At 40.7% G+C, this 10,800-nt stretch overlaps 1 protein-coding gene across 2 annotated transcripts in view; it reads left to right on the top strand.

The window, feature by feature from the left end:
* The first annotated feature begins 84 nt into the window (after positions 1-84).
* Positions 85-10,800, top strand: part of NME7 (NME/NM23 family member 7) — a 98,699-nt gene continuing 87,983 nt past the window's right edge. For both annotated transcript variants that reach the window (XM_045582952.1, XM_036443051.2), the window contains exon 1: positions 85-213. In XM_045582952.1, coding sequence (XP_045438908.1) covers positions 211-213 — 3 coding nt within the window. In that variant the 5' untranslated portion in view covers positions 85-210. The remainder of the gene's footprint in view (positions 214-10,800) is intronic.

Raw genomic sequence — 10,800 nt, 5'->3', positions numbered from 1 at the left:
GGGCCAAGGCGTCCAGGGCTGCGAAAGTCAACTGGGTGGGCGGAGCTTTGGTTACTCCCAGCCAATAGGGATGAGGGAGAGGGACCGCGGCCTCTACGCAACGTCCTGCAGGGGCGGGGCTCTGTTGCCAGGGTAACCGGGCGTCCGTGTCAGAGCCGGTGTCTTCCTGGGGCAGTGTTACCTGTTTCTCCGTGCTGAGCTCCTGAGACGATGGTGAGTGCCAGCCGAGGCCAGAGAACGGCTCCGGGGTCCTGGTGTCGCACTGTCCCCGGTCCTGGGGCGTCCCCGGCCCTAGCACCTTCCTTCACCCTGTCGTCTCTTTGGGGCTGCTGAGCCCCTCGACAGAGTAATGTGACAGCCTGAGGTGAAGCATCATTCCTCAGACTCATTACATGTTTGCATGCTCCTCGTTGCATTTTTCAAGCTCTCGGCTCAACCTCAGCGCGTTTCACCTAAGAGGAAGTGGTGGGGAGCACACAGTGGCTTTTACCCCGTAGAACTTCTTGAGGAAAAGCAAATATTATTAAAAAAAAATTACAACTAAAATTTGGGTTGCAAAAGATGAGGTAGAAAAGTATAGCAAAATACAGTGATCTGACCTCGCCTCGAGAGTCAGGGAAAGCCTGCAAGATGTGTAACTTTTTAAATCTTTTCTTTCTTACTTGGGGAGACACACAATCGATGTAAGTGGATGTGGCCACCTCATATGGTGCAAAGCATTGTGGGAAAATGAAATCAAGTGGTTGATCCAGGAGCAGGTGGTCCTGGGTGGGGCAGTTAGGGAAGGTCCCGTTAGAGGTGACTCTGACCCTGAGATCTCAAACCAGCGCTGGCCAGGTAGGGAGTTAGGAGAAGAGCAATCAGGCCGAGGCAGTAGGAAGGCGTGGGCTTGTGAGAGGAGCAGGAGGGAGACCGTGTGGCTGGGTCTGGGGAGGAGACCAGGGTGGGGACAGGAAGGGGGAGGTCTGAGCGGCCCTCGGAACTTGTAAAGGCCTTTGGATTTCATTCTAAATGTAGTGGGATGATGCATCTCATATGTTTTCCTGTTCCATCAAGACATCTTTTCCTTGGCTCTGCCTTATTTCAACTTCAGCCATATTAGTTAGCGCTTATTTTCATTCTGCCTGTAAACTTTGGAAGACATTTTTCTGTTCGGCTTTAGTCTTTGAAGATCAGTGGTTCCTAATTTCTCTCCTTATAATTGCCTTTTCACAATTTTCCCATTTCCGGGTCCTTTGTTCCCATATCTTCTCCGAGGCATGACGAGCAGAACTTGCCCTGCAGGTAGGTGTGTGTCAGTTCCTACAAAGGCAGTGTGTGTTCTGCTGTGGTTTCTCCTAAGACTCCTCAATGGCGCTGCAGCCTCAGGCGGAAGTAACTGGTTCCCCCACACTTCCTGTGAACCTAGGTCCACTCTCCTGCAAACACTGCTTAAGCACTTGACTTTCAGTAGCTGTTGGCATTTTAAGACTTTCTGTTAATTAGAAGTGAGAAACTGTAGCTATTAAAATGTACTGCTCAATTCCAGTTTATTTTCTTATACTAGGTGCTTTGTCTAATTAAGTTGCTATTGTTCTCTCTCCTGACTCCTCTTATGTGCTGTGCCTTCTTCATATTGCTTTATTTTTAAAAATGTATTTCCATGTGTATGCATAATGGCTCTAGGTTCTCTGATATATGTAAATTTCAATTTCATCCTCTGTTTTCCATGGTTATTAAACAAGTTAAATATACATATGTGCAATATGCATTTTATCTATCCTATCTAATAAAGAGGATATGCTAATTGACCCTCATCCATCACAGAGATGGCTGCACCCACAGCTGAGGCCAAGTTCCCATAAGAAGCCTTAACGAGCAACCAGCAGGGACTGGAGGCTACCTCCTCTCCCACCCCTGTGGGGCTTGACGGGGGACCTCAGGCCATGCCCCCCACCCAGCGGGGCTTGACAGGGGATCTCAGGCTGCGTCCCCCACCTGGAGGAGCTTAATGAAGGACCTCAAGATACGTCCCCCACCACGGTCTGGGCTGGGGAACCTCAGGCCATGTCCCCCCTCCTGGCGCTGGGCCAGGGGACCTGAGGCTATGGCCCCTGCCTGGCAGGGCTTGACAAGGGTGGGACTGGCCTGGTCTGGATCTGGCCCAATGGGGCTGGGGCCAGGTCTGGGTCTCATGCGATTTTGAGGTGCATGTGGATGGGCAGGGACTTGACTCTGGGTCCCGTGGTGTGCACCAGACTCTGAAAGGAGGAAGGTTTTCATATACCATATTTTCCAGCGTATAAGATGACTTTTGAAACGAAAAAAAGTCAACCGGGCTTTTTCAGTGGTATGAACTCAGGTCTCAGCAGAGGGAACAGAGAAAAGAGGACGGATAGAAAGCACCTCACTTGGAAATCTAGGATGGCACTATACCACCACCCTAGCAGGCTTTTTACTAGAACACAGTGTAGCTTCGGGTACAGAACATGTATAATTTGCATGCATAAAAAGCCTGCTTGGATTGGCCAGAGTCAGAGAGGCGGTCTATTAAAAAAAAGAACTGGTGTTGCCTCGGAAGTGGGGGGTAGTCTTATACAGCGAATATAGGCCTAAACCTATGTTTTAACTATAAAAGGAAAATACGGTACATTTTACTAATTTTCTTTCATTTCTGACAGTTCTATTATAGAGAAAGGGCAAATAGCAATATTAAATTATTTCCTCTAATTAATCCCCTTAAGATGTGCGTGAATTTAATGCACTGGGTCACAAGTGTACATATAAAAGCCTAAGCGACCAGCTGACCGGCCAGTAGCTAGACATGCACTGACCACCGGGGGAAACATTCAAAGCAGGAGCTGCTGGGCTGTGGTGACTTGGCAGCTGTGGTTCTAGAGTGATGCACCCAGAACCAGAGAGGAGGGAGCCTGATTCTGGGGTGCGTCACCCAAGAACCTCCCTCTTGCAATCCAGGACCCCTCTCAGAGATGTCTGAGAGCCAGTTTCGGCCCGATCCCTGCAGGCCAGGCCGAGGGACCCTACCAGTGCACAAATCTATGCATCAGGCCTCTAGTATAGTGTGTGTGTGTGTGTGTGTGTGTGTGTGTGTGTATATATATATATATATATATATATATATATATATATAGTAATTATACTGAATATATATGTAATATATAATATACCGAATATATAAATATATAGCGTGTACATATTTATATACCTATGTAAAATATTTAACTTACTCTGTTGTAGAAATGTAGTCATTTATGCAGATTTTGAAATATAAAAGTGAAAAAATATACAGTTAAATTAATCTGAAATATCACTGATTATATATTGTACAATCACTACTAATATTTTTGTATACTTCAGTCACACATACCTACATGCATATATATGTATACACATACATGTATGTATCTTAAAATATGTTTCTATTGTATAAATTATTTACAGATTTTTTTTAAACTTAATATACCTTAGGCATTGTCCCAGATCAGTTTTAAGAACTATATTTTATTCTTTCATGTGTTCTTGTTTAACCAATCCATTTATTAATTTGGTCTTTTAACACCATAGTTAACATATTTTTGCAGATATATTTTTACATACATTCGTAATTTTTTCCTTAGAATAAATTAGAAATGGAATAACAGAGAGGCCATGTGCATTTTAAGGCTTTTTGATATTCATTGACAAATTACCCCCAGAAAAGCCTTGCCAATTTGTATTCCACTAGCAGTATGCCATGGTGCCCATTTCTCCTAAGCTCTAACCTGGAACCTCTATACATTTCATACATACATAAAACAAAGGACATGCACTTTTAAATAAAATTTTACCTTCATTACTCAGTGTGTTGAGAAAGATTATAAATACTATGTGTTCTGTAGGTGAAATGCACTGTTAATACTTATAATTATTATTTTACATTTTTTATAACTTATTAAAACTCACAACTTATTGGCTGAATAAGACAGAGGTAGCCTTCCCCAGCTGTTACTCACAGACAGATGTGTTAGCCCTGTCTCATCTGCCTGTTTGCAGTGGCAGCCTGTCCCACCACAGAGCCCCTGGAGCAGAGCTAAGAGTTTCAGCCCTTTGTCCAGTCTCAGCCTCGGCACCTGTAATCTTCCTGGGAAATTGTTTTCTCACTCATAAAATTAGAATAACAGTTTCTGCTCAGAATACCTTAAAGCATTTTTGTGAGGATCATGTAAGATAATGTATATGAAATAAATTTATAAACTAACATTGTACACGTGTGAAATGCATCCTTTTCATATTCTCCAGAATGCTGCTTAATGAGAAGATAGTTGGGAGAAATGGAAGGATATTAAAATCTAAAACAAGTTTTAGAAATAAACATTTGAGGTTAGTGGTGTTATTATCCAATATTTAAATTGTAATGTATTAAATTCCTTCTCTTTCCATTTCTATTATAGTTCATTTTCCTGATGGAACAACAAAGGTCCGTAAAAAGGGAGAGAAGGAGGGAGAGATGGCAGGAATAGTTCTTGAGACCTAAGCATGTTTGATCGTATATTTAATAAGTAGTAGATCTGAGACCCATGAGTTTATACCCAGCTTAAGTGGATTATCTGGGAGTCTTGAAATTTTGTAATTGGAGACTTGATGGTGAAAACACAATGAGCCCATTCAGGCCTGTCTGGTTCTTGCTACATTGACTCAGAGATACAACTTTGGGAACAAGGAAATCCCTCCTTTTAGTGGCAAGTACAGCCTACCATTTATGTTAAATTGTCTTGCTCTTTAAGAAACTTTTTGAATTTTGTGCCTGGAGAAGGGAAATCAGTATGTAGAGATCAGAGAGGCAAACCCACAGGGAGGTGAGGAGTGCTCTGAAAGACAGCTGAAAGGAGGGAAGCTACTTTCACTGAATTTCTCCTGGTCACTTTGGAGAAGCCAGGTGTGGAGAACTACTAGGTGTACCAGTTAATAATGCGGATTTTCTAATCAAAGAAAACACGATAATTTCAAGAGAAACATCAAAAGTGCTTTATTCAAAGTAATGTCCATCGCTAGCTACAAGTGCACCCATCTTTCAGGTAATTTGTGGATGCCGTCCCAATAGAAGTTTTCTTGTTTTGAGGCAAACCATTCAGAGACCCAATTTGTACGTTTTGAAGTGCTGCTTAGAAAGTGTGTGTGCCATCGATTGGAACAAATAATCTTGAAGGAGCAAGTTCTGGTGAATACAGCGGGTGGGTTAATACTTCCCAGGCAAGATCTTTTAACATGTCTTTAACTGGTTTTGAAGTGTGTGATGGTGTGTCATCATGAAGCAAAATTACTTTGCCATGTCTTCTGGCATATTCTGTTCCTTTCACGACCAAAGCGTGTTCAAATTGATTATTTGTTGTCAGTATTAACGGTTTCACATGGCTTTAGGAGCTCATAATCCACCACACCTTCCTGATTCCACCAAATGCAGAGCACTGTTTTCTTTTCAAAGTGATTTGGCCTTGCAGTTGATATTGATAGTTGACCTGGATCAACCCATGATTTTGTGCATTTGGGATTCTCAAAATAAATCCACTTTTCATTGCCAGTCACAATTTGATGCAAAAAAGACTTTCTTTCATGCCATGGAAGCAACATTTTACTGATGACTTTTAGGTTTTCCATTTGTCTTTCATTCAGTTGATATGCACCCATTTTCCTTCCTTTAAAATCTTTCCCATTGCTTGAAAGTGATCAGAAATTACTGAGCAATGTTTAATATTTCCACAAGTTGTTTTTGAGTTTGATGTGTATCTTCATCCAATAATGCTTGTAATTTTTGGTCTTTAAACTTTTGCAGTTGGCCTGGACGTTCTTTGTCTTTCACATAGAAATAATCACTTTTAAAGCATTTAATCCAGCATTCACAAGTATCTTGAGATGGAGCATGTTCACCATAAACTTCCCGAAGTATATGATAACATTTTCTTCAAAATAAAGTAATGAATTAAAAATTCCCGCAAATGCTCTTTTTTTGGCATGAAATTTGACATTTTTAAGTGTAAACATATCTATGATGTTAACACCTTCAACGGATTTGACATGAAGTTTTGAAGCTTGCTGTCAACACAACAAAATAGCATACATATCAAATCGCATATATATCATCATATGTGTAACTCCATCTATTGAAAAAAATCCGCATTATTAACTGGTACACCTAGTATTTGTTCACCACCAGAGAAAACCTGGAATTCTAAGTAGAAAACAGTGGAGTATTTTATTCTGAAACTCTAGATTCATTCATTTATTCAATGATTTTAAAGTTCCTCTTCTGTATGGGGCACTGTCCGTGGCAGCCCGCTATAGCATGAATGACTTGGTCCTGCTGGTGTGGGGCTACAGTTTCTGGGAGTAGAGTCACACACTAAACAAACGAACAGATAATGTACTGTTAGCATTGGTCAGTGTTAGGAGACAAACAGGCTGTGGGAGAAGAGGGTGAGGAAAGTAGAAGGATGGCATTTAGTTGGGACATCTTGGTCCCTGCCTGTCCCTCCTGCTGTCCCTGCTGTCCATGCTCCTTCCCCAAGGCCCTGGTCTCCTAGGAAGCCAGTGCTGGTGGGTGCTGGGCCCATCTGCTTTCAGATGCACATTGCATGGGGAACTTATCTCCAACCTGCCCCCTGGCTTTCCCAGTGAGGGCTCAGCCCTGAGTTGAGGACAGTGAGCGCCAGGAGGGCAGGGCTGATTTCTTAGGGTCCTTTGCATCCCCAGGCCTGGCGTAAGCAGGCCCTCAGTAACAGATAGCTTAAAAGACTATTTGAATTGATGCAAAGAGCTGTCAAGAGAATGTTCTTCTTATGTATTATAGCTAAATTGTTGCTTACTCAAAGAATATATCTGTAATCTTAAAGATAGGATTAGCCTCAAAAGAGACTTAAATTTGGAAAATTTGCAAGGATAAGTTAATGAAATTAATCCAAGGGTTAAAAAAGCATTCTTTTAATAGAAAACCCTAAACATTCCATCAAAAAATTATTAGACTTAATGAATGAATTCGGCATTGTAGCAGGATATAAAATTCACGCCAAGAAATCTATGGCATTTTTATACACCAGTAGTGAACTTACAGAAAGAGAGATTTAAAAAACAATCCCATTTACCATTGCACCAAAAAATTCAGATATCTAGGAATAAACTTAACTAAGGAGGTAAAATACTTTTACTCAGAAGTTTACAAGACACTGAAAAAAGAGTTAGAGGAAGACATAAACAGATAGAACACATCATATCCATGGATTTGTAGAATCAACATCCTTCAAATGTCCATACTACCAAATCAATCTATAGATCAATGTACTCCCCCTTAAAATATCAATGGCATATTTCACAGACCCAGAACAAATTCTCCAAAAATTCATCTGGAATAAAAAAAAGACCCCAAATAGCTGCAGAAAGAACAAAGTAGGAGGGATCTCAATACCAGATATCAAGCTGTGCTAGGAAGCAATTGTTCTCAAAATTGCCTGGTACTGGCATAAGAACAGACATATAGACCAATGGAATAGACTAGAGAACCTAGAAATTGACCCAAACCACTATTAATATTTGACAAAGGAGGCAAGAGCATACAATGGAGTCAAGGTAGTCTCTTCAATAAATGATGTTGGAAAAATTGGATAGATACATGCAAAAAAAAAAAAAAAAAAAGAAAGAAAGAAAGAAAGAAAGAAAGAAACTAGACCACCAACTTACACTATACACAACAATAAACTCAAAATGTATAAAGGACTTAAGGACTTAAGCATAATGCAGGAAACCATAAAAATCTTAGAGGAAGCCACAGACAGTAAAATCTCAAGACATATGCCGTAGCGATATCTTCACTGATACAGCTCCTCGGGCAATGGAAACTAAAGAGAAAAATAAATAAATGGGGCTACATCAAAATAAAAGCTTCTGCACAGCAAAAGAAACCATCAACAAAACAACAAGAAAAACCATTGATGGGAGTACATATTTGCCAATGTTATCGCTGATAAGTGTTTAATCTCCAACATTTACTGGGAGCTCATACAACTTAACAAAAGGAAGATGAACAACCCAATCAAAAAATGGGCAATGGACCTAAATAGTTACTTTTCAAAGAGGACATAAAGAAGGCCCAGAGACATATGGAAACATGCTCAAAGTCACTAATCATCTGAGAGATGCAAATCAAAATGACAATGTGGTACCATATCACACCTGTCAAAATGACTATCATCAACAAATCAACAAATGACAAGTGCTGGGGAGGATGCAGAGAAAAGGAACTCTTGTGCACTGCTGGTGGGAATGCAGACTGGTGCAGCCACTGTGGAGAACAGTATGGAGTTTCCTCAAAAAACTGAAAATGGAACTCCCATTTGACCCAGTGATCCCACTTCTAGGAATATATCCTAAGAAACTAGAAACACCAATCAAAAAAGATATATGCACCCCTATGTTCATAGCAGCACAATTTACAGTAGCTAAGATTTGGAAACAGCCTAAATGCCCATCAGCAAAAAAGTGGATTAAAAAAAACTGGTACATCTACACAATGGAATACTACGCTGCTGTAAAAAGGAAGGAACTCCTTCCATTTGCAACAGCATGGTTGGAGCTGGAGAGCATTATGCTAAACAAAATAAGTCAGAGAAAGATAAATATCACATGATCTCACTCATTTGTGGATTATAATGAACAACATAAACTGATGAACAAAAACAGATCCTGAGACAAAGAAGCATCAACCAGACCGTCAAACCTCAGGGAAGGTAGGGGAAGGTGGGGATAAGGAGGAGAGAGGGTGGGGGAGCATTGGGAGGATAAGGACACGTGTAATACCTTAATCAATAAAGAAAGGAAATAAATAAAAAATAAAAAGCATTCTTTTACACACACACATGCTGGCACATGTGCAGACACACATACACACACACACATACATACACACACAGATTAAACCATTTGTTATATCACTAGGAAGATATTCTTGAAATAGTTTAACAGGATTTTTTAAAAAGCATTGCTTTTAACGGTCTAAAACCTTGCTGTGCAGTTTATTGGATGTTAGAAAGCAGGTGAAGCCCTCAGCTTCCATAGAGCAGCGGTTTGAACCTGGTGATCTCTTCAGTGGCTAACAACGAAAACTGAAAAAGCTTTAACTAATTTAAACTTGCTTGGAACTATAATGTTATTGGGGGATAGAGAAAGAAACAAAAACAAAAACTCAGATTAAGCATTTTTTCATGCCAGGGATTAGAAAGAAAGGAAATCGGGGACTGGAGAGGACTATATTAAAAACCAAAAGGAACTTACTGATTTATATATCAGAATGGGAAATCTATTTTTCTTAATTGTTAACATTTTTCGTTTATTGAGTGCCTACTTTGTATTAAGTTCTTTTCATAGAAGGAAAAGAAGTTTTTAAAAAACCAAAACAAAAATCACTCAAATTTATGCTACTAATAAGTGACAGGGGCTGGCCTTGAACCTGTTTAGCTTGGAAGCTTGTGCTCCTTCTAATCTGCAGTTGGTGTCCAGGTGTTTATTTTTTAGGAGTAACTAACTTCTGCTTTTTTTGTGGCTCTGGAGAGAAGTTAATGCCGTTTACTTGCTTTTTGAAACTGAATTTCTAGAGCATACGAGTGGCACAGATTTTCTTTAAGAATCATAATTTCATTTTGATAATTAGGGCTTCTGCAAAATTATGCTGATTTAATATATAATGACATTGCTAACATTGCAGGGGTGGGGCTGGTTGCAAAATGGTTGAGGCCTGGATGTGTTGAAACCCACATTGAACACTAGATGGCACCCCTCCACCGTTGGACATTCTTTCAGGATGTCCTTGATGGATTTGATTAGTTGCGTGTTACTTTTAATCACTCTGGTGTGGCGTACGAATTCCATTCACCTAGGAAGCACAGAGTACGCAGGATCACAGGTTCTTTCTCATACAGCCAAAGACACTGCCGACGCCAGGCTCCGCGCTCCCACACAGGAGCCGTGGTGCTTGGGCCCCCTGAGTCTGCATTGCTGGACCACACTGTGCTTTCTCCAAGGACTGGCACTCAGAAATATTCAGACTCTCGTTCTCTAGCTGCTTTCACACAACATTGTAACAGAGACTCTAGGCATTGTAGTCAGGCAGGGAAAAGGGGGCTGCAGGGCAAACAGACAGGATAGGAAGAGGTAAAACTCTCTTTGTCCACGGGTGATAAGACCTTAAATGTAGAAAATTCTATGGAATCTTCAAAATGAAAACACACACACACACACACACACACACACACACCAAAGAAAAAACAAAACAAAAAAACCCAAAAACTGTTATAACTAATGTGTTTAGCAAGGTTGCAGAATTTAAGATCATTATAGAAAGATCAATTATATTCTATATATTACAGTGAACAATCTGAAAAGGAAACTAGGAAATAATTCCCAACAGCACCAAACCTAGGAGTGTTTTTAGCAGAAATGCAAGATTTACACTGCAAACTGCAGAGCGTTGCAGAGGAAAATTGAATGTCTCCACAAATGGAGGCGCATTGCACCTTCAGGGATCGTCAGAACCAATCCTGTGAAGGTGGCCATTCTCTCTTTAGTGGTTAATACATTCAGGGCAGCCCCATCCAAACCCCCGCATATATTCTGGCAGAAATGGGAAGCTGGTCCTGAAGTTGATATGGACATCACATCTGGCTCCTAGGAAACAAATCATAAAACTCCGCCAAGCATTGCACCTAGCTCACCTGTTTCCTCGTCCTTCAATGCCTGAACTTCTGTGAAAATCAAATACCAAGCACAGAAATATCTGGT

Source organism: Pipistrellus kuhlii, unplaced genomic scaffold (assembly GCF_014108245.1).
Source record: "Pipistrellus kuhlii isolate mPipKuh1 unplaced genomic scaffold, mPipKuh1.p scaffold_m20_p_18, whole genome shotgun sequence".
NCBI classification, from domain to species: Eukaryota; Metazoa; Chordata; class Mammalia; order Chiroptera; family Vespertilionidae; genus Pipistrellus; species Pipistrellus kuhlii.
This window is presented reverse-complemented; position numbering and strand designations above follow the sequence as displayed.